General features: G+C 41.0%; 1 protein-coding gene across 1 annotated transcript in view; it reads left to right on the top strand.

Annotated features, from left to right (window-relative positions):
• ZAP70 (zeta chain of T cell receptor associated protein kinase 70) overlaps positions 1–25500 on the top strand; it is a 94963-nt gene that overhangs the window by 20713 nt on the left and 48750 nt on the right. The window contains exons 3-7 of the mRNA XM_075281895.1: positions 15796–15934; positions 16776–16857; positions 18062–18096; positions 18782–18830; positions 23245–23425. Of these exons, the coding sequence (XP_075137996.1) occupies positions 15796–15934; positions 16776–16857; positions 18062–18096; positions 18782–18830; positions 23245–23425 (486 nt within the window). The remainder of the gene's footprint in view (positions 1–15795; positions 15935–16775; positions 16858–18061; positions 18097–18781; positions 18831–23244; positions 23426–25500) is intronic.

Below are 25500 nucleotides of genomic sequence, written 5' to 3' on the forward strand. Positions count from 1 at the left end.
AATACCCCATCTTGTGCTGCTGTTTGGGCTAAGGGAAAACAGATTATCTTTATAATCTTCCATTTTCCCCTCTTCTTTTATTTCACTCCTTCCATTCCCTCATCGCCCTCCTTTCCCTCCCCCTTGCACTTCCCCTTATTGTTTATTGTATTTGCTTTATGATGGTTATTATTCGTGATTTAACTACTAGAGATGAGCGAACAGTAAAATGTTCAAGATTCGATATTCGTTTCGAGTAACCCCTAGTGGCCTGACTTTAGAGAGGTTTTGTAAACTTTATAATATAGATAATTAAAAAATTGCTTCTTTCTCCATTTATCAGACTGCTTTCCTCCCCCTCCCTTTACTACACCTGTTATTACTAATAGAAATAGAAATCTCCATAGAGGAGATGGATTGTCAGCAGACAAATATATAAAGGGGTGGCTACTCCTAGCTTGCTAAGGCTAGGTTCACATCTGCGTTGGAGCTTAAGTAGGAGGCTCCATCGGCTTCAGTATAAAACTGGCGATAACTCAACGGACACCATTATAGTCTATGGTGAACAATGGAGAGCCTGACGTGAGTGTGAAACTATTCTAAGTAAGATAACTGCAATGTAGGTGTGGCAGTGTGTGTAATCGCCTGCTTGAGTTTTACTTTTTTTTTTTTTTTTTTTTTTACACGCGTCCAACTAGCTCTGAGTCCACACTTTCACACTTTTGACAGGAAAGTAGTTTTAGCACTGGACTACTTTGCAAACAGACAGCTGTTGAACTGCAAACTGCAGTCTTAGCTGATGAGCTGCTCATAAGCAAGCCAAAATGGAAGAAGCTGCTGGAGATGGGCTGAGGACTACCAGTACCCGACAATTATAAAACCACTACCAACCTGTACGCATGAGCAACACCAGAAGAGGAGAAGCCAGCATCCATTTGAGACAATTTTCCAGATGGATGGTCGACCACAAGTAGTGTTTGTTTGTTTGTTTGATTTCCATGGCAACAGGTTCCTTAGATACTCAAAGTAAGTACCTGCATGAGGTCATAGTGGATGTCCAAAAAGTTGTTGGTTTGCATGACTCTGGAGCATTCGTATCCTAGCTTACCCCTGGATGTTTTGGCCAGAGGCTATACAGCAAGGATTTGGGAATTGCTGTAGAACTAGCCAGAGGCAGAAGGGGGAATATTCTGAAAGCATGTAAGGAGCTAGACTATGGCTTTGGGGCTAAACAATGCATAATCAGTGTGATGAGTGAACTGCCTGCAAATGTTCTCTTCGAAAATTATGTAGGGGAATCTACAATGTCATTTTGTGGGTGCAGTGGCCCGAAGTCAAGCTAAAGCTGTCAATGACTTGCACCTCCTTTATTGAGTGCAAGTTCACAGGGACCCACTTTAAGACCACTCTTGTTTACTTGTACAATTGGTAAATGCAACTCCACAACAGTACACATTGGTGACAGCACAACTGTCCTGCAGGCATGTTCCTCACAGATCGAGCCCAGTTACCTTTGTGCCAAATACTTACATCCTTAGCATTCCTCATACAGCTTTCCCAGTTGCAAATGCAGTTCCTGTTTTTTTTGGACAACATCTGGGTACCAAGTTCTTTCCCTGCTACTTGTGTTGATCAGAGCAATGTCTGTGTGATTTGTCTTTGATGCCACTTGATCAGGCCTTATACACTGAGCAGCACGTATGGAACTGCTGGGAGATTGTCTGGAAGCCATAATGAAATTTCTTTCTAAGCACTTCACTGAACCATGAACTTCTGTGTGCACTCAACAGGTGACCTGTTCAAGTCTATACACATTTGTGAGGGGGGAAAGGGGGTTGACAGCAGGGTCGGACTGGCCCACCGGGGAACCAGTGAAATCCCCGGTGGGCCCCGAGCCCCGACTGTTAATTCCTCATTTAGCCACAGCAGATGCACTGGTCAGGAGCCCAAACGGGATCCTGAGCAATGCATTTGCCTCAACACACAGGGCCCCCATTAGCTGATGCAGAAGCTGCACATGGTGTCCTCCTGATATATAGGGAAAGTACATATCAGAGGACACCATGTGCAGCTTCAGCATCAGGTAATGGCTGCTTGTAACCCCTCACTTATCTGCAGTAGCGATCTCTGCTTTCTTCCCTGTCCGTGCTGCCTGAACTTCTCCCCTCCCCCCTCGTAAACTATTGCCTCATCTCTCACATTGGAGCGTGTGGGGAAGACAGGGACAGTCTGCTGCAATGTTTCACTTCTGACCAAGGTGAGCATATTCTTTTGGTAAAATATGTATATTTAATATGTATATATGTGTACATTTGTTTAAAGTATGTGTCTTGTATACTGTGTGTTTGTATACAGGTATGTGTGAGTATATACAGTATGCTATAATAATGTGTATGTGTGAGTGTATGTATAAATGTGTGTGTGTATATATAGTATTCATATACATTCATAAAAGTATATATGTGACATTTATGGTATATGAATGTATATAAATGTATATATGTTATAGTAATGTATATGTGTGAGTATATATGGTATATGTATAAGGCCTGGTTCACATCTGCGTTCGGTAATCCGTTCGGGGAGTCCGCATGGGGACCCCCTGAACAGATTACCGAAAGCGTTAGCAAGTAGTGTGCAGTGAAAGCACACGGAGCCAATAGATTATAATGGAGTCCGTGTGGTATCTGCACACCTGCACACGAGTCATGCGGAGAGGAAAGTAAATCGTGAAGTACTTTTCTGTCCGCATGTTGCCTGTGGACACCGCACGGAAAGCACACGGACCCCATTATAGTCTATGGGGTCCGTGTGCTTTCAATGCACACCATTTGCTAATGCGTTCGGTAGTCTGTTTGGGGGGGTCCCCATGCAGACTCCCAAATGGATTACTGAACGCATATGTGAACCAGGCCTGAGTGTGTAGGTATATAGTGTGTGCAATCCACACATTGCAGAAGAATACACGCAGCGGACACACTGCAATTTCCAAAACTGTTGTGGTTTTGGAAATCGTACCATGTCACTTATACCTACAGAAACACCGGCGGTTTCCCTATAGGTATAATGGAAGAAGAGAGTCCTCAGAGGAAACCTCTGTGGAGTTTCTGCAATAAAGCAGAGTTCACACTGCCGCTGCTGTCTGCCCCAGGGTGTCCGTGGTAAACCCCGGGAAACCGGACAGCAGACGGCTTGCGAGCGGTCGGCTTTAACATCCATACATTTGAATGGGTTTTTAAAGGTGACTGCCTGTGAGTGTTTTCAGTCTCTCCGCTTGGTGTCCAGTTTTTTTCCGTGGACACAAAGTTCTGCATGTAGGATTTTCTGTCCGCGGAAAAAAAACAGAGACCAGGCAGAGAGGCTGAAAACACTCAAGGGCGGTCACCTTTGAAAACCCATTCAAATAAATGGATTTTAAAGCCGACCGCTCACAAGCCATCTGCTTTTACCATTTACCACGGACACCCTGGGGCGGCAGCTTTAGCGGTGTGGGAAAAACTAATGCATTGCCGCCAGGATTTTTCCCACAGCGCTTTTTTTTTTTGCTGTGGGATGCTACATTGGGCCTTAGCATTAGTGTCTATTCACATGAAGGAAAATGGTGCTGAATTTGGTGCTGAATTTCAGCGCTGAAAAAAGCCCTCCATTAATTTCAATAGTTTTCTTTTTCTGCTAGCAAAAAAAGGAAAAAGCAACCCATTGAAATCAATGGGAGTCTTTTTTTTTCAGCACTGAAATTCCACACCAAATTCCTCACCCTTTTCCTCCGTGTGAATACACCCTTAGGCTGTATTCACACTGAGTAACGCTGGCGTTTTTTGTGCTTATTTTTGCACATAGCGCCGCGTTAACGTGGCGCTATTTTGCGGTGGCGTTGCCTGGCGTTAACGCGGCGTATACGCGGCGCTACGCGGCGTTAACGCGGCGCTATGTGCAAAAATAAGCACAAAAAACGCCAGCGTTACTCAGTGTGAATACAGCCTTACAGTGTAGTACACAGTATATTGAGATGATCAGGATGAGGCCCAACAGCGAGACTCAACTAAAAACCCTATGGAAAAAAATAGCGGTGAATCACACTGTATTTTTTTCCACAGTGTTTTTCATTGCGCTTTTCATGCATTTCTCCTGTACTTTCTCCCGATTGCGTAGCTGAAAATAACCAGCCATGTTTTTTGAAGCGCACACATTTTAGAGGAAATTTGTTGGAAATTTGGAAAAAAATCGCAATTTTCAAAATGTGAAATGCTCTGCTTTTCAAAGAGATAGTCATATCACACAAACACATGAATAAATATTATCTACCATATCTCTGCTTTATATTGGTATCATCTTTTAATTGTCCTTTAATGTATTTTGGACATTATAAAGCTTACAAGTGCAACAGCGATTTTCCAAATTTATAAGAAAATTTCCCATACTAATTTTTTAGGGATCCCTTCTGTTCTGACAAAGATTATAAAGGCCTATATATTAGAAACCCCCATAAATCACCCCATTTTCAAAACTGCACATCTCAAATAATGCAAAACAGCATATGTGAAGTTTGTTAACCCTTTAAGCATGTCACAGAAATTAAAACAATATGGAGGTGAAATTTAAACATTTCATTTTTTTCAATCAAACATTCATTTAGCCCTAAAATAAACACATTCAGGGTTAAAGGAGAAAATGCATCTGACAGATTGTTGTGACATTTCTCCTAAGCACAGAAATACCCCACATGTGGGTGTAAACTGATTTTTGGGCAAACTGCAGTGTACAGAAGGGAAGGAGGGATACTGAGGGTTTGAACAGTCGATTTTGCTGGAATAGTTTTTGGTGCCATGTCTCATTTGCACAGCCCTTAAAGTACCAAAACAATGGAAACCCCCCAAAAGTGACCCTATTTTGGAAACTACACCTCACAGAATTCATCAAGAGGTATAGTGAGCCTTTTCACCCAGCAGCCTTTTCACAGATTTTACTAACATTGGGATGTGTAAATGAAAAATTAATAGAATGGCACTTTTTCACCAAATTTTTCCTTTTCACAAGGGTTAAAGGAGAGAACGCACCCCACATTTTGTTAAACAATTGCTCATGAGTGTGGCAATACCCTATATGTGGGTATAATATACTCTATGGGTACATGGTCGGGCTTGCAATGGAAAGAGCGCTATTTGGCTTTTGGAGGGCAGATTTCACTGGATTAGATTTCAGGTGCCATGTCGCATTAGCAGTAGTAGTAGTAGTAGTAGTAGTAACAACCCCGTTTTGGAAACTACACCCCTCACAGAAGTAGTTTGACCCTACAGCTTTTTCACAGATTTTATTAACATTGGAACATGAAAATGAAAAAATTTTTTTCAATAAACTGTCAATTTAGTCCAAATTTTTTTATTTTTATATCATATGTGGTCATATTCTGCTGTATGGGTACATGGCAGGGCTCAAAATGGGAAGAGTGTGTTTCGGATTTGGAGGGCAGATTTTGCTGGAATAGTTTTCAGGTGCCATGTCGCATTTGCAGAGCCTCCTAAAGAACCAATACAATGGAAACCCCCCAAAGTGACTCCATTTTAGAAACTACACCCCATAAGGAATTTATCAAGGGGTATTATCATTTTGAGCCTAAGAGTGCCTCCCAAAAATTAATGTACAATGTGAAAATTTAAATTTTGAAAGAAATATGCCATTTCGGTACCCAATGCGTTGCACCCACTTTGTTTCATCCGAGACCTGCACTCCTAAAAATATTAAGGGGCCATCCCAGGTAGAAAGAAGTTATATATGTGGGTCTACACTGCTGCTTGAGCACACAGCAGGGCTCAGAAGGGAAGGAGCAGTGGGCTTTTTAGCTTTTGGTGTACAGATTTGGAGGGGTTTCCTGATACCATGTCTTTTTTGCAGAGCCCTGGAGGTGCCAGTAATTTGGAATTCCCCAAGAGTTGACCCCATTTTGTAGGGGAAATTTTAGAGTCTCTACAAATGTGACATGGTGTCCAAAAACTAACAATCTAAATCAGCTGTCCAAAAGCACATACCGCTCTTTCCATTCTGTGGTCTGCTATGTACCCCAGCAGCAGTTTATGCCCTCATGTATGACACTGGTGTACTCAGGATAATGTACTTAATGCCATATGTGGGTAGAAATGGCTGTTTGGGCACAGAAGGGAAGGAGCGCTATTTTGTTTTTTGGATCTCAGATTCAAATGTTTGGTATCTGGTTGCCCATGTCATGTTTTCAGAGCCTCTAAAGTACCAGTAAAGTGGAATCCCTTAGAGAATGACACTTTAAAAACAGCACCCCTCAAAGAACTTATTAGGGGGTGTACCAGGCAATAGTATCCTAAAGGAGATTGCACAGCGGATGGTGAATAGTAGATATGTAAGCTGTGCGGAGTACATTGGGAACACCAAATTCCCTACTATATCCCAAGTAGCTTCTATGTTTGAGGGGGGGTCACTCTGGGGGGCAGTTCTGGTTTATTTCCCTCGTAAGCTCTAAATCTGGTTTGTACCCCAATATTTGCTCGCACAGCTTATACATTCCCTTCCTATCGCGGCCAGTTGTGTTCTTATGATTTGGGGTTTTTTTGTCTTCACATCGTACAAGCTATAATTTTTTTTTTTTTTTTTTTTTTTTTTTCTGGTGATGTGGCTGCATGAGGGCTTGATGTTTGCGGTATAAGATATATTTTGTAATAACATTTTTGGGTGTTTTTAACATATTGACTAACTTTTATTAACTCTTTCTTGGTGGATTAAAAAAAAAATCCCTATCAATTCTAGTATTGTGTTTTACCTTTAAAAAATGTTTCTGCAAGGCATACAGCATAAGTAACATGTGACCTTTATTCTGCGGGTCGGTGTGATTTCGGCGATACCTCATTTATATTGTTTTTTATGTGTTACTAGTTTTGCAGAACAAAAAATCCATTTGGGGACATAAATCAATTACTTTTGCATCTCTTCTGAGAGTCAAAACATTTTTATTTTTCGTTGACAGAATTGGTTGATGGCTTATTTTTTGCAGGACAACCTGCGCTTTGTATTGGTACTGTTTTGAGGTACATGTGACTTTTTGAAAAAAAACAAAACATTACTTTTGCTGTTTTTTTTTGCGTTTTTTTTCCCGGTATTCACCATGTAGGTTAAATATAGTTTCAGTTTTATTGTACAGGTTGTGACGGACGCGTTGATACCAAATATGTATTGTTTTTATTAATTTTTTTTTTTTATAATTAATTTTATATAAGAAAAGGGAATCTGGGGGGGTTTATAACTATATAAATTTTTTTTTTACACACTTTACTTATTTTTTTAACTTTTTATTTACATTTTTTATTTGTCCTAGAACCAGGATACTAGAACCAGCGATCAGAGAGGATCGCTGGCTCTATGCTATAGACTAGTCTATGGAGGAAGCCAGCCGATACAGACACATCGGCTGGCTTCCTCAATACCTGGCAGGATCAACCAGGTACTGGGGCTCTTAGCAGCCTGGGGTCACTGGTCAGACCCGAGGCTGCAGAAGTTACTTATGGGCAACCCTGATCTCGCCGCGGGGGGTGCCCAGGGGCACATTTAACTTGGCTAAGCCCATTGAATGCGATGGTGATGTTTCACTGCCAGCATCTAAGGGGTTAAACCTCCGCTCGGAGACCAGCTCCAAGCGGAGTATATTGAGCACGGTGTTAGCTATCAGATATAGCTAACACCTGCTCCCGATGCCGCCCGCAGGATCATCTAACCTGCGGGTGGCATCTCATGTCAGGGAAAGTTTGTTACTGCACAAATTTTCCCTGACATGGCCGCTACATGATCGGGACCTAAATCTATCAGGTCCTTATCATGTCTCCATGGACCCCAGCAGCTATTAGCGCTGGGTCCACGGAGCTCCCGACCCTTGGGGAGACCTGATCCCGATTTTAGAAGGGGCCGTTAATTAACGTTGGCACGGCACAGAGCCCAAGCCGCGTCGACGTTAATCTACAGGGACTGGTCGGGAAGTGGTTAATATGTCCCACACAGTGAAACATACCCCTTCCGCACATGATGTTAGCCACATCACTGCTCCCACACAGTATAATGGCCCTATCACTGTTCCCCATACATTATGGGGGACGAGTGAAGAGACCACTGTATGATGGGGAGCAGTGAAGAGGCCATAAAAGTTTTGGCCCAGACTACCCCTTAAAAGAGGTTGTCTATAAACGGGAGTTATCACTGTGGTGGCTGCCATGGAGGTGCATACTCACCTGTCCCCAGCACCCCATTGTCCCCTGCCTGTGTCTGTTCAGTCTCATGGCGGCAACTCATTTCTGGAAATCCTGTACCTAATTGGTCTCAGCGATCACATGATGTGCAGGACTCCAAACAAGGAGGTGCCAGCATGATACTGAACGGACACTGGCAGCGCACAATGGAGACAGGTGAGTATACTTTATTTGTTTTTTATTTTACATCTCCCGCCCGACACATGAGTTGCTCCAATTCCTGGTCATCCACTTTAAAGGATTTGTCCATGTTTCTAATATTGATCGGCTGTCCTTAGGATAGGCCATCAATATTACATCTGTGATGATACAACAGCCAGGACCTCTGCAGATCAGCTTTTCCAGGACGCTACAGCTACAGGTAATGGTAACATTTCTAGGAGCCACGCTGTTCACTTGCCATACAAGGAATAGCAGTAGGTTTAGGTAGTGCACATGGTATAGTGCATGAGCAGCATGGCTCCTGACATGTTATTACCTTTAGCCATCGTGTCTTGGTACCGCTGATCTGCAGGGTCCTGGTGGTGGGTCCCTAGAAACAATTCCACTGGTTGACAGTGTGTGTTTAATCTCCTGATTAAGTTTTAGAAATTTTTTTACATGCAAACAACCAACCATCTGTTGATATCACATTTTTGAGGGAGAAGAAGTTATAGGAATGGCCAGCTTTTCAGGGTGCCTTGCTAACTAAATTGACTAGTAAACAGACTGTAGTCGGTACTCTTGGTTGCTGTAGGTAGGTTGTTGTTTTGATCTATTTGGATCTCTACATCATGGAAGACAGATTTGCATATTCTTCCCATGATCCCTCACAGTGGAGCGCAAATGGCTTAATAAGACTCCACAAACTTACATGGTGGTCTCTCCCTAAGGAGTGACAATATCCTCTTACCCCTGTCTAGAAGCCTCTCACCTCTGCCAAGCTAGTCTTCTCTGCGAAGGGCTGAAGAGATCCAAATAGATCAAAACAGCTGTTCTCGGCTGAGAGACTGACTTGGTAAAATCCCACATCATTGCAACAAAGGCCTCTGGGAAGGTTGGGCATGATGTTAAAAGGAGCTCCCCCTTGTGGGCAGCATGACTGAGACACTGTCTTCCTATTTACATCATGGAAGACAGATTTGCATATTCTTCCCATGATTGCTGTAGGTAGGGATGGACTTTACTTCTCCTGTCCTAAGAACACTGTATCAAAGGGGTAAATATGCACATCCCAACCAATGGCAGATGTGGTGTGAAGCCCATATGGTTGGGGGTTACTGTGTGTGTTACTGTCTTGCAGACATGTCGGATGCTGGTGACATGGAAAAGGAAACCCAGAGACTGAGAATTGCCTTTTGCTCTAGTAAAGACTTATTATTTTAATGGGGTTGGCACCAACATGGCTACCACAGCATCTTGCAGCGTCATGCTATTCCATCTGGTTTGCGTTTAGTTGGACCATCATTAATTTTTCAACAGGACAATGACCCCAAAAACACCTCCACGCTGTGTAAGGGCTATTTGACCAAGAAGGAGAGTGATGAGGTGCTAGCCAGATGACCTGGCCTCCACAGTCACCAGATCTGAACCCAATCGAGATGGTTTGGGGTGAGCTGGACCACAGAGTGAAAGGCAAAAGGGCCAACAAATGCTAAGCATTTCTGGGAACTCCTTCAAGACTGTTGGAAGACCATTTCCGGTGACTACCTCTTGAAGCTCATCAAGAGAATGCCAAGAGTGTGCAAAGCAGTAATCAAAGCAAAAGGTGACTACTTTGAACAACCTAGAATACAGAGGCGGATCCAGGGCCGGGCAAGCCGGGCAACCACCCAGGGCCCTGTGCCCAGCCTGGACTTAACAAAACGGTTCTGGTCGGTGGGAGGTATGTCCCGATTTCAGCCCATCGGCGTCTAAGGCGAAGAGGATATTGTCATGTGATAAAAGGGGTAGGGACTCGTGGAACAGTGATATAATATTACCAGTTTATAATTGGTCATTGGTTCAACCCAATCTGGAATATGCAGTTAACTTATGTGCTCAAGTTCATAAAAGGCATATTCTAACATCAGAAAAGGTTCCGTGTAGGGCTACAAAATTGATAAGAGGAATGGGGGAGCTCAGTTATCAGGAGAAATTAACATTTGTTAAAGTTGTTGAAGTGTTTAAGGGTTTAAGGGGAGATATGATAAACATATATCCTATTAATATTATAAATGTGAAAGTTTGTGGGTTTGTGAGTTTGGATGTTCGGATGTTTGTTCCTCAATCACGGAAAAACCGCTCCACCGATTTGGCTGAAATTTTCCACAAACATAGTTAATACACCCGATTGTGCAATAGGCTACTTTTTGTCACAATAGCACACATACGTTTGTGCCAGGACCCCCACAAAACCCAAACTCACACCACCATCTCTGCAATCTCACACACTTTGGACCATAGCAAGCCACAAAATTCATATTGCCCTCTACAGCCTCGCCCCTAACCCCACACAATCACATATACATATACTTTACCACTTTGCCCCTCACCTTACCGATACTCCAGGAGGCTCTCTTTAACGCTCCGGAGCAGCCATGTTTGCTGACCCCCACCGCTCTGACAATCCGCAACACCGCCCATCCATGTCAATACCCCTAGGCGGTCTAATAAATGCAAAAAAAAAAAAGTTTACAAAAAGTAAAAAAATATAAAAAAATAAATAAAAAGGATTAAAAATTCAAATCACCCCCCTTTCCCTAGAACACATATAAAAGTAGTTAAATACTGTGAAACACATACATGTTAGGTATCCCCGCGTCCGAAATTGCCCGCTCTACAAAGATATACAAATATTTTTCCTGTTCGGTAAACGCCGTAGCGGGAAAAATGGTCAAAAGTGCCAAACCGCCATTTTTTCACTGTTTTGATTCTGATAAAAAATTGAATAAAAAGTGATCAAAGCAATAACATTTCCCAAAAATGGTAGAACTACAAAGTACACCCGGTCCCGCAAAAAAGATGCCCTATACATCCCCGTACACGCACGTATAAAAAAAGTTACAGCTGTCAGAATATGGCGACTTTTCAAAAAATAATTTTTTAACACACTTTGGGATTTTTTTTTAAGGGGTCAAAATGTAAATAAAACCATATAAATTTGGTATCCCCGGAGTCGTAACGAAACACAGAATACAGGGGACAGGTCATTTTTGTTGCACAGTGAACGCCGTAAAACCAAAGTCCATAAGAAAGTCGCAGAACTGCATTTATTCTTCAAATCCACCCCATTCAGAATTTTTTCCCTGCTTCCCAGTACATTATATAGAATAAATAATGGTGGCATCATGAAGAAAAATTTGTCCCAGGAAAAATTAAGACCTCGTATGGCTCTGGGAGCGGAGAAATAAAAAAGTTATGGGGTTTAGAAGGAGCGGAGTCAAAAATGAAAATCAAAAAATGCCATCGGCGGGAAAGGGTTAACTTCAAATACTTCTGTCCCAAAGTCACTATGTAAAGTTTCTCACAACACCGTATATATAGCAGCTCTAATACAAAGTAACTTCAACACAAAAGTCTCACGTATTCTCTGAATTATAGCAACAACAAGATACCAAGTTACATTTCATATCCCATACCTTATACACAGTACGAAAACCTTACCCGCGCCTGTATATACCCACTGCTACAATCACTGCAGACGAAGTCGCAGGTAACAGCTAGTATAAATATATATTTAAATATATAAATTGTCCATACAAGAAATATGGAAAAAGCTATTCAATGTAAAATCCCCTCAAAAGACATGGAGACACTACTTTCACCCTTAGAAAAAAACATTTAATCTGACAAGCCGTCAAGGCTTCTTCCCTGTAAGGACTGTGAATCTGTGGAATAGCTTACCTCAGGAGGCGGCCATAGATCATGTATGTGTGATCATTGAGTACACAGGAAGCTAGATATTGTTCTCCGCTCATACCTCTGATGAGCTAGGTAGAATAAGTTTGCCTAGCAGAAATGCGGCATCAGGTGTTACAGACACTAGCTTTTTCCTCTGGGGAGTGAAGCCATCAATTACTGGGCTCTCTCCATTCCTATTCATGCAGTGAGGCAGCCTAGTTTGCTGCTGTACAGCCTTTTGCTATACTAGCCTCTAACACAGACATATATGTGGTGGATGTGGCTGAATATTTGCTATTTTCGTGTTCTCTATTTGGACAGACATTTATCTATAGGATATAGTGTTTGTTATATCACACTTAGGCCTTTATAATATTCAATAGGATCACTAATACAACTATGTGCAATATCTGGCTGTATCTGACTTCTTATTGAGCCATACGCTCCTATGTTCAGCTGGCTGCGTCTGTTTATCCCATGAGAACTTTATGCTTTATTTAGTTAGAGAGGGCCTTCTCATCATTTTAGCACTCTTACTACTCCACTCAGTCGGCCTCAAGGACACTGCGCTCTCCTGGTTCTCCTCTTATCTCTCAGACCGCACCTTCAGTGTATCATTTGCGGGCTCTGTTTCTTCCCCTCTTTCCCTTGCTGTTGGGGTTCCTCAGGGCTCGGTCCTAGGCCCCCTGCTCTTCTCTCTCTACACAGCCCCCATTAGACAAACCATCACCAGATTTGACTTCCGGTACCATCTTTAAGCTGATGACACCCAATTATACACATCTTCCCGTTACATCACCCCTGCACTAATACAGAACACCAGTGGCTGTCTTTCTGCTGTTTCAAATATCATGTCTTTGCTCTATCTGAAACTAAATCTCTCTAAGACTGAACTACAGCTGTTTCCACCATCTAATAGATCTGTCCCTGATATATCCATTACAGTCTCCGGCCTTACTATAACTCCTAGGCAGCAGGCCTGCTGCCTCGGGGTTATGTTTGACTCAGACCTTTCCTTCACCCCTCATATTGAATCACTCGCATGCTCATGTCACCTCCACCTCAAAAACATTTCCAGAATACGCTCTTTCCTTATCAGACATTCATTAAAGACAATTATTGTCTCTCTGATTCATTCTTGCCTTGACTACTGTAACTCCTTACTAATCGGTCTTCCCCTTACTAAACTCTCCCCTCTACAATCTATTCTGAATGCAGCGACCTTCCAAAAAGGACTAAATGCATTATTAGAGAAAAATAGCATTGGTGATTATGGAAATATTTAGAATGGATTACACTTTCCTGTACCTTGGATGAACTTGATGGATATATGTCTTTTCTCAACCATACTAACTATGGAACTATGTGTTTTTAAAGAGGACCTTTCACTATCTCCACCAATTCAAGTTCCTAGCATCTGTTAATTGACACAGAATAATTGGAATTTTTTTCTCCACCGTTCCAGAACAGGCACAGGTAGTTTCTATGCCTGATGTGCTATGTAATGTCAGAAGAGCAGTGTCAGGCAAGGGGTGTGACTCAGAGCTCCAATCAGAGCCACCCAGTGTCAGAGCTCAGGATCACACCCAATGCATTTTCCTGCCTACTTGACAGTACAGAGCTTAAATAGCATAAACAACACCAAAGATAACAGCAAACTCCAACTGCATAAGTCAGAGGTGTAGTGCCTATTAACAGATGCTAGGAACTGTAGTTGATAGAGAAAGATCCTTTTTAGGTTTCAGCTTCCACATTTCACTCAATAAGCTACTTATATTTGTATTTTCGGTAGGTTATATTGCACCAATACATTCTGCATCATTGTACAGAGATTATCATCTCTTACTTCAGTCAGTGGCCTGAATCAAAATTTCCCTTCTTAAACAAAAACATATACATTAGGGACAAAAAAAACCAAAAAAACACAAAAATGATAATTTATATGTATCCAAAAATGGTTGCAAAAATGGACAAAATTGCATTATAGAAATAAGACACATCAAAGAAAGAAATAAAACCATTACAACTGATTGAATGTGTGAGATGAAAAAACTTTTTAAACTATTTGTAACTGAAAGAGAACATGTCTGCTTTTATAAAATGTCTGTTGCAGTAAATTACGGCAATCTCCAAAATAACTGCTCTTAGAACTGCATTCTGCTGTCCCTTGGATATAAAGGAATAAAGGAGTACACACGAGGACAAAATTGTTGGTACTTGTCGTTTAATAAAAGAAAAACCCACAATGGTCACAGAAATAACTTGAATCTGACAAAAGTAATAACAAATAAAAATTCTATGAAATGAAAGTCAGACATTGCTTTTTGCTTCAACAGAATAAAAAAAAAAAATATAAAACTCATGAAACAGAAGCAATGGGACCCTTAACTTAATATTTTGTCGCACAACCTTTTGAGGCAAGTTATAATCCTGTAACTGTCAATATGAAACTTCTGCACCTCTCAACAGGTATTTTGGCCCAATCTTCATGAGCAAACTGCTCCAGTTGTCTTGGGTTTAAAGGCTGCCTTTTCCATATGACATGTTTCAGCTCCTTCCTCAATAGGATTTAGGTCAGGGCTCATAGAAGGCCACTTCAAAATAGTCCAATGTTTTCCTCTTAGCCATTCTTGGGTGTTTTTAGCTGTGTGTTTTGGGTGATTGTCCTGTTGCAAGACCCATGACCTGTGACTGAGACCAAACTTTCTGACACTGGGCAGTATATTTCTCTCTAAAATCCCTTGATAGTCTTGAGATTTCATTGCACCCTGCACAGATTCAAGACGCTCTGTGCCAGATGTAGCAAAGCAGCCCCAGAACATAAGAGTCTCCTCCATGTTTCACAGTAGGGACAGTGTTCTTTTTAAGATATGCTTCGTTTTTCCATCTGTGAACACAGAGCTGATGTGTCTTGCCAAAAAGTTTGATTTTTGTCTCATCTGTCCATAGAACATTCTCCCAGAAGCTTTGTGGCTTGTCAATTATTTTTATTTATTACTTTTGTCAGATTCAAGTTATTTCATTCTTTTTTTTTTTTTTTTTTTTTTTTTTTTTTTTAAATGTAGATTGTGAGCCCCACATAGGGCTCACAAGTTACATTTTTCCCTATCAGTATGTCTTTGAAGTATGGGATGGAAATCCATGCAAACACGTGGAGAACACACAAACTCCTTGCAGATGTTTTTTTTCCCTTGGCAGGATTCAAACCCAGGACTCCAGTGCTGCAGTGCTAACCACTGAGCCACCGTGTGGCCCCTGATTATTTTGGTGACCATTGTGAGTTTTTCTTTCATTAAACGAGAGGTACCAACAATTTTGTCCATGTGTGTATATTAATAGCTTGGCATTACCACTAGCCTTATCAATTGAACAAGTGTCAACACAATCGGGCATTATCCAATCAAGTTTGCAAACTAATACAGCAGCCATGTAAGTTGTGCTGAAATTTCTTATATTGTCAAGGGGTTAAAAATAGGACAACAGCTTCACCTTTTCTTTTCATGCAACAATTTATTTATTTTTTACTTCCTTGACTTATATGAAAAAACTTGATTTTATTTCAGATATGTACTAAAGTTTAATGTAGTTCTAGCAACAAAATTACAACTTCTTCTACAGAATGGATTAGCTGCTGTTAGATTACGACTAGATTATTGCTTGTAGTGATCACCTCTTTTTTTCTAATTTTTTAAAGAGTAAGAGAGAGGAAAGAATCTGGTACATTTGCCTTGTCGATAGTTTATGGAAAAACAGTCTATCATTATAAGATTGATCTTGACAAATCTGGGAAGTATTCAATACCTGAAGGCACAAAGTTTGATACACTGTGGCAGGTAAGTCTAATCATATTGATAACCAACGCATTATTTAGTTGTATTTGCCAACAATGCCAGGAATAGTGTGGGAAGGGTATGGTCAACTGAAAAGGGCACAAGGTTTAGACAAAACTAATTTTCAAAGTGGGCAGTTTCTATGTGTTCCTGTTCCTGAAGCACCCCAGGATTTTGTTGGCAGCTATGTAACAAGGTACTCGCAGAATTCCATGAAGCCCTACTATATCTCCATATGCCATATAATTTTTTAAGTCCAGATAAGTTTTCCTCTGACGGCAAAAAAATTGCGCCATGTTTCAAAATCTACTGTATTGCAATGCTATTCTTCCCTGTGTAGCCTGGCTAACAAATTGCTTTTCTGTGCGCATAAAGCCGGGCTCACATGGGGATCTTTGGTCTGGATTTTGATGCGGAATCCGCATCAAAATCCAGCTCAAAAAAACTGCCTCCCATTGAATTCAATGGGTTCTTTTTTCCGCGAGCGGTTTGTTCCCGATTGTGGAAAAAGAAGCGACATGCCCATTCTTGAGGTGGATTCCGCGGCTGATTCAGCCATGGACGTCTGCGGAGAATTCATTTGGGCCTAATCCGAGTGGAATGCCGTGACTGGATGCCAGTGCACTGTATGCATTCACCGGTATCCAGTTGTGGCTAGCCGTTTTTTGGACCGGATTCTGAGGCGGTCTCTGCATCAAAATTTGGTCCAAAACCCCCCAATGTGAACCCATCTTAAGATCTATAGGCAACAGTAGTATGTCAGATATTAATGGATTTACTTCATAGGACATTTGGGATTACAGTAACAAATATATAACCACACTTTTTCCTGTCATTTGATAAGCTTGTGGAGTACTTAAAGATCAAATCAGATGGTGTTATTACAGTTCTAAAAGAGGGCTGTCCAAATGGTAACCCAGTGACTGGTGAGTAGGAGAAAATGAAAAAGTTGTACAACAATCTGCCATATTATTTAAATAACTGATTTATTATAATTTATTATTTATTTATGATATATATACATATACACATATAATTTATTTTAATGTTTATGACTATTTATTGAATTCAGTCACCACACTAGCCAACTTGGCACACACAAAGCAGAGTTTTCCTGCTTTTTATATAGCTTATTTTCCAGCTCATGTGGCGTTCACACTAGTACCACTGTCTGCCTTTTGGGTTTCCATCCAAATTCCCAGAAAAACTGCATAGGGGACGGTTAGCTCGCAGGTAGCTTAAAAACCCACTCATTTGAGTATCTGTATGCGGCCTTTCCGCTGTTAGGCTCCGTTCCCACTGAGTCATGAATCAATGACTATAAACACGTCAGAGTGAGCGTGTTAAAACAGAATCCCATTGACTTCAATGGGTGCCGTCTTACGTGTGCTACACATTGAAATCAATGGGAGGCTTTTTAACCCATTGATTTCAATGTGTAGCTCGTGTAAGATGGCACCCATTGAAGTCAATGGGTTTCTGTTTTAACACGCTCACTCTGACACGCGTTTACATGTCAGATTGAGCGGCGCGTTATTCTGTGGGAATGGAGCCTAAAACTGTTTTTTTTTTTTTGTACAGACACAAGGTCAGACATATTTAGTACTGTTGCAATCATTACAACACATAGAATCGGGTTAAGTAAAAATACATGTCAGTGTGTGTGTTTTTGCTTTTTTTCCAATTTCTTCCCTCCAAACCAGTTATAAGAAGTAATCAAAAATAATAAAAGCTGCTCAATAAATTATAAATTCAGCACACTGTCAGTTTTTTTAAAACCACACATTCATGAGTAAATGAAAGGTCCTCTTTAAGTGGATAAAAATCAGTCCATGGTCAATTGATGACACAGGCGCACAGTTCACTACATTCACACCACAGTAAGCAGAGCTCTGTCTTGTAATAAGCTGATTGATATTTGTCCATTAGAATGAAACAATCAATGACTGCAAGCAGAAACCCAGAAAAATCATGAGGAGTTGATGCAGGAAGTATGTTGGAAAGTTGTAGAACTTTTCAGTATATCAACAATAACATTTATTTGCTGAAACTGTAAAACCCCTACAAAATGTGGATCTTTGTTACTACACCCTGATATACACACTTTACATAGTACTTGTATTTTTACAGGATTGTGTGCTGTTCCTCCATCCCTTCCTAAATATGTAAGTACATATTAAAACTCCATGTATACTTATGTATTGTCAGAACCCAGAGCAGAGAGGGAGAGGGGAGCAGAGTGGTGCGTAATGAATGCAACTCACCACTCACTCCCAGGGTGCCTGTCACTACATTGAGCACCTCAATTAATACTGAAGGGAGTGCTCATTGTGCTACTACAGCCATGTATTGGGCACCCATGCTCTCACATCCCCCTGTTTACACACAACACACAGTGCTCACTGAACTTCTGGAGTGCTTAGTAGTGGCTAATTAGCATATCAATAAAAGCGGGCTAATTCAAAAACAGCTGAGAGGATTAACAAATAAAAGGTATGTCTGGGAATAGTTCTCCCAATGATAGAATCCCTTTAATGTCAGGCCTGAAAATATAAGGTATTTCTAAGAAGAGGTAATTTGTAAGAAGAGGTCGGAGGTCTAAGAAATGTCTATGAAGCCTATGAGCTAGATATCATGTTTTCTAAATAAAGAAGTTGTTGTTCTCGGCCGAGTGCCCCAAATAATGCTAGCGCTGCTTCATTATTTCCATTAAGCAGCCAACATAAACATACAGTTTGCAAGAAAGTAAATTTAGGTATACTTTATTTTTAGGTTCAATGTATTCAGGTACATATCTTCAGAACCCAATAACGAGAAATTTTTAACATTATTCTGATCTGTTTTATTCAGAGACAGCCATCAGCTAATTTCGATGGATACACTCCCGAACCTTTCATTGGTATGTACTTGAACTTGAATAATATTAGCACGGCCACATATTGCTTCAAATCAGGACCAGTTTCACTTTATCGGATGAAATGAATGAGTAATTGACCTTATTGAACCCTCTGATTAAAAAATACACAAATATGGGGCCACACGGTGGCTCAGTGGTTAGCACTGCAGCCTTGCAGTGCTGGAGTCCTGGTGTTCAAATCCCACCAAGGGCAAAAAAAAAAAAAAAAACATCTGCAAGGAGTTTGTATGTTCTCCCCGTGTTTGCATGGATTTCCATCCCATATTCCAAAGACATACTGATAGGGAAAAATGTACATTGTGAGCTCTATGTGGGGCGCACAATCTACATAAAAAAAAAAAAAACAAACCCACAAATATACAGTATGTACTAAGGCCTGGTTCACATCTGCATTATTATTGGAACCCCCGAAACGGAATACCGAACACATTAAATAGTGGTGAGCAGTGAAAGAACACAGACCCCATAGATTATAATGGGGTCAATGTGTTTTCCACGCACTGTCCGCACAAGTACTACTATTCTCTTGAGTCGTGCAAACACCACGTGGAAAACACACAGACCTCATTATAGTCTATGGGGTCCATGTGCTTTCATTGCTTACCGCTTTTTAATGCTTTTGGTATTCCATTTGGGGGGTCCTCAAGCGGACTCCCCAAATGGAATGCCAAATGCACATGTGAACCAGGTCTGCGGAGAGAGTTCTGAAAATTATTGAAACAGATTTATTAAATGTTACAAGTTTAGACAGATTTTAACAATAGGATTAATCAACAATATAGAAACAGACGAGAGTGACCGCTACCCGTGTTATCATGCTCAAATACACTGTGGAATACTCAGAGGTTCCTCACATATTCACAATGTTCACTAATGCCAGGAGATGCCAAGATTCCACTTAAAATCGCAGAGGACTTTTCTCTCCATCAGTTTCAGTATAAAAAGAGTGCAAACCCGAGAGGCCCCATTAAAGTCTAACTATAGTGTAGCGTCAGATAAACTTGCCAATATCAAAGAAAGGACTGTGGCAGTCACCAAAGTATAAAAATGCTTGTTTATTCCATCACATTTTAAAATCTTTAGGGAGGAAGAAGAGTACTATGCCATTGAAGGTAAACAATCCAGCATGGTCAACAGCTGTATCACACTGGCGCTTCTTCAATCCACAGTTGCCACTAAGGACTCTACAATGCAATCACGCCTTAAATTCCACCTGCATATTTACTCTTATCTCTCATGAGAGGAGGCAGGATTTAGGGTGTTAACAGCTGTTATCCATGCTGGATTGTTTCCCTTTATGGCACAGTACTCTTCTCCCTCCCTGGATCTTTTAAATTGTGATAGAACAAACTTGCATTTTTATACTTTGGTGAGTGCCATAGTTTTATCTTCTGTTTTGACAGGATTAAACAATCCTAGGCATATGAAAACCGCATCAAATTTATCGCAATGGTGCAATCTGTATCACAATTTTAGGCTAAGGTCCCACTGGGCGGAAAAGCAGTGCTAAAGTGCTGTGGGAAGAACCGCGGCGTGAACGTATTGCGGTTCTTCCCGCAGCACTTTCAACAGAAAGTTCACAGACTTTTCCTCCGCGGACTTTCTGTTAAATTATATCTATAGGAAAGTCGCCAACGTTTCCGTAGATATAATTGACATGCTGCGATTTTCAAAACCGCAACGGTTTTGGAAATCGCAGCGTGTCCGCACTGTGATTTTTTTTCCCCCAAAGTGGGCATGGGATTCACATGAATCCCATCCACTTTGCAAGTACTGTACAACACGGTGTTTCTGCCGCGGCCAAGTCACGGTGTTTCCGGCTAGTGGGGCCCCGGCCTAACGCTCCCACATTGCAGAAAAGCAGCTGTTTTTGTTGCAGATTTTGCTGCAGTTTTTTGAGCCAAGGCTAAGAATGGCTACAAAAGGAATGGGAAATATATAAGAAAAACTTATGCTTCTCACTTATGCTCAATTCACTCCTGGCTTTGGCTCAAAAAAACCGCAACAAAATCTGTAACAAAGCTGCGTTCCCGCAATGTGGGTCCTCAGCCTTAGCCAGATTTAAGCAACATGAAAGACACTTTCCTATGTCATAACTAGTGCCATAGCTATTGTACTTTATGGCAATATTGTGTGCAAAATTACAGCACCAATTTTACTAAATCTTGTGCGTTTTAAGATAATGCCTTAATATTATTATTATTATTATTATTATTGTTTATATAGCACCATTAATTCCATGGTGCTTTACATTTGGGGATTACATACAGTACACAGAATATACAGGTAGATATAATACTAACAGTGACTGACAGGCACGGTGGGGTAGAGGGCCCTGCCCGCGAGGGCTTACAGTCTATGAGGGAAGGGGGGTGGAGACAGAAGGAGAGGGGGAGACAGTTCAGATGGCAGTGTGGTGATAGTGTTATTGGAGGTTGTAGGCCTTCCTGAATAGGTGAGTCTTCAGGGCCTTCTTGAAGCCTGTGATTGTGGGGGTCAGTCTTATGTGTCTTGGTAAGGAGTTCCAGAGTATGGGGGATGCACGAGAAAAATCTTGGAGACGGTTGTGTGAGGAGCGGATGAGGGCAGAGTGGAGAAGGAGGTCATTGGAGGATCTGAGGTTACGTGTGGGCAGGTAGCAGGAGATTAGTTCAGAGATATATGGAGGGGACAGGTAGTGGATGGCTTTGTATGTTAACGTTAGTAGCTTGAACTCAATTCGCTGGGCTATGGGTAGCCAGTGGAGGGACTGGCAGAGGGGAGCAGCACAGTTTAAGGTGGACTGGAGGGGGGCGAGGGTGTTTGCTGGGAGTCCATGGAGAAGGGTGTTGCAGTAGTCTAAGCAGGAGATTATGAGGGCCTGGATGAGCATCTTAGTAGTTTCAGGTGAGGAAGGAGCGGATTCGGTGGATGTTTTTGAGTTGAAAGGAAACTCAGGAAGTGTTGAGGGTTTGAATGTGTGACTTGAAAGATAGGTCGGAGTCCAGGGTTACCCCAAGGCATCGGGCCTGTGAGACGGGTAATTGTGGTTCCGTTTACTTTGATAGATGGGTCACAATTGGGAAATTCAGTGTGATACAGCATCATGGATAGTACAGTATATATATAGTATAGTATATATAGAGATACTAGGAGTCATAGCAACTAAAAAGAAAGAAACAAAGACACACTGCAGGATCATTTAGTCCTCTGTGCGAAGTGATGTTGATAATTAAGCCCGACTGGTTGGAGGACACGAGGGTAGTCACAACATGTAGTCATAACAGGCAGAAACAGTTTTTTTGCAAAGGTGAGGGACATATGCAGGTATCACGATAACATGTGGTAGTTCCTTTGGTAGGTAGTGAGATCTCATGCTCAAATCTGATAGTTTGATAACTTGCATCAGCACTATTGTTCCTTAACCACAAAAATGTCCCAAAAGACCATCTTTCATCGTAAGCCCTTTCTTCTTCCCACTGTCGTGTTCTATCTGCCCGAAGAAGTCTGAAGTCTTCCAGGTAGACAGGGTGCTCCTCTCTTGCCATGCTTCCTTAACTCGTGAGGGAAGGGGGGGGGGGGGTGCTGGTAGGTTCCTAGGTTGTAATAGAGACCCTTGTGTCCACAGTAAAAGAAAGTAATACCAATCAGCTGACTGCAGGCATCTTCCACGCATAAGTAATAGACGGCAAAAACATTTCCTAGTCCACAATTCCATGCAGGTTTCTCCTCTATGCTTTCTCTGCCTCATGTTGTCCATGCTTTCTTTAGCTCGTGGGGGGATGGTAAGGCACTTGAACACAGGAAATTCTAGCCTAGCAGGTATCTTCCAAGCTTAAACAATAGACACAAAGAAAATAGTCTACAGGTTCTTCAATTCGATTATAGTTAGCTAATTCATAGTGCTAATTTGCTTGAGTAGAGGATTCTTGAAATATTTTATTTGTAACTTAGCAAATTAATTAATGAGAACTTTTGAGATCAATTGATATAAATTTATTATCTGTACAAATTTCTTTAGCTTATTATCAACCACTAACAAAATTGCTACATGAATACGACCATTTTATTTGTCACTTTTGAAATCCTTTAAATTCATTATTATCACCAGATTACTTTTTATATTTAGAGGCTTTATGAATATTTATGCGATCGGTGAATTTTTGGACATTTTGTGTTTATTTGTCTCATCATCCTTTGTGGTATATTTTTAGCATTACAAGTCACAAAATATCACTATAGGTTGAAAGTGAAAACCTTTAATGTGGCACCTGCCACGCACCTACAAACCTACAGTTTTATAGGCTTACCCGCGCACAGCAGAAGCCACATCAGTGTTTTTACCCTAAATGTAAGAAACCTGCACCCTATTTGTTTTACCAGATAGTAAAATCTTTTAATCTATTTTAATGTACAGCTGGGGAGAAACCTCGGATTTTGCCCATGGACACCAGTGTGTATGATAGTCCCTACAGTGATCCAGAGGAACTGAAAGAACGCAAAGTCTTCTTAAAAAGAGATCTCCTTCTTATTGATGAAGTAGAATTGGGCTCAGGAAATTTTGGCTGTGTTAAAAAAGGAGTTTACAAGATGAAAAAGTAAGTCTAAATATAATGTAGTTAACACTTTTGCTTTCATAGGTTTCTGGATAGTTACATAGTAGATGAGGTTGGATGAAGACATTAGTCCATCAAGTCCAACCTATAACCCTACAATCCCTACAGTGTTGATCCATAGTAAGGCAAAAAAAAACCATGAGGTTTATGCCAATTGCCCCATTTCAGGGGAAAAAATTCCTTCCCGACTCCAATCTGGCAGTCAGTATAAAAACCCTGGATCAACCTAGACTCAATCTAGAGTCCATAACCTGTAATATTTTTATTTTCAAGAAAGGCATCCAGGCCCTCTTTGAATTTGTTTAAAGGGGCTCTATCACTGGGAAAAGTTATTTTTAACTAATCACATGCTTGCATAGACTTTAGAAATGCTACTTCACACCTACCTTTAGTATGTAGATTGCCTCAGTGGTTTCTGAATAAGTCCGTTTTTATTAATATGCCAATGAGCTTTCAGCCAGCTCAGGAAGTTCCCAGCAGCCTCCTCTCTCCCATTATCTTCTATGTGTGTGAAGCAAACAGGAAGCGAGTCATCAGCAGCAGTCTCTCATAGAAAACAACAGGAGAGGTGTGCACGATGTATCGTGCAACAGTCTAATTAGCATATGAATAAAAACTGACTTATTCAGAAACCACTGAGGCAATCTACATACTAAAGGTAAGTGTGGTATAGACTTTCTAAAGGCTATGCAAGGATGTGATTAGTTAAAAATGACTTTTCCTAGTGATAGAGCCCCTTTAATGAATCCGCCATCACCACTTCCTGGGGCAGAGAGTTCCAGAGCCTCGCTGTTCTTACTGTGAAGAATCCCCTTTTATGTTTCTTGTGAAACTTTCTCTCCTCCAGACGTAGAGGATGTCCTCTTGTCACTGTCACTGGCCTAGGAGTAAAAAGATCATTAAAGAGTTCTTTGTATTGTCCCTTCATGTATTTGTATTGTTATTAGATCTCCCCGTAGATGTCTTTTCGCTAAACTGAATAACCCCAAGTTTGTTAATCTATCGTTGTACTCCAGTCCACCCATTCCCCTAATAATTTTGGTTGTCCATCTTTGCACTTTTTCAAGTTCACTTTTGTCTTTGTTGTATATTGGGGCCCAAAAGTGCGCACAATATTCTAAGTGTGGTCGTACCAGTGATTTGTATAGAGGCATAACTATGTCCTTGTCATGAGAATCTAGACCTCTTTTCATGCATTTCATAATTTTATTTGCCTTGGCAGCAGCCGCCTGGCACTGGTCACTAAAGGTAAGCTTGCTGTCCACCAATATCCCTAAGTGTTTTTCATTGACAGTCTTACCCAGTAATTTACTATTAAGTACATAGTCATACATTTTATTACGTTGACCAAAGAGCATTACCTTACATTTGTCAATATTAAACTTCATTTGCCAAGTCTCAGCCCATGCTTCCAGTTTCCTTAGATCCCCTTGTAATATTCTACTATCCTCCTTATTATTATTACCTTACAAAGTTTAGTATCATCTGCAAATATGGACACCCTGCTTTGTAAACCCTCTACCAGGTCATTAATAAAGATATTAAACAAGAGAGGACCTAATACTGACCCTTGCGGCACCCCACTGGTGACTGTGGCCCAGTCTGAATATTTACCATTAACAAGTACCCTCTGTTTCCTATCAGTGAGCCAGTTGCTAACCCAAATGCATATGTTTTCCCCCAGTCCCAACATTCTCATTTTGCATACCAACCGTTTATGTGGAACAGTATCAAAAGCCTTTGAAAAGTCCAGGTACACCACGTCTACTGCATTACCCATGTCCAGTCTTGAACTGACCTCCTCATAGAAGCTGATCAGATTAGTCTGACAGGACCGATTCCTCATAAACCCATGCTGATTGGGTGTTATAAGATTACTTACATTGAGATACTCCAGGATAGCATCTCTTAGAAAGCCCTCAAATATCTTTCCCACCACAGAAGTCAAACGTACTGGCCTATAGTTTCCAGGATAATTTTATTTATTTTTTTATTTTAAAATAAAAAATGCTTACTATGCCCTCATTCATATATTTTATGATAGTAGATATCATAAA

Source organism: Leptodactylus fuscus, chromosome 1 (genome assembly GCF_031893055.1).
Source record: "Leptodactylus fuscus isolate aLepFus1 chromosome 1, aLepFus1.hap2, whole genome shotgun sequence".
In the NCBI taxonomy this organism is placed as follows: domain Eukaryota; kingdom Metazoa; phylum Chordata; class Amphibia; order Anura; family Leptodactylidae; genus Leptodactylus; species Leptodactylus fuscus.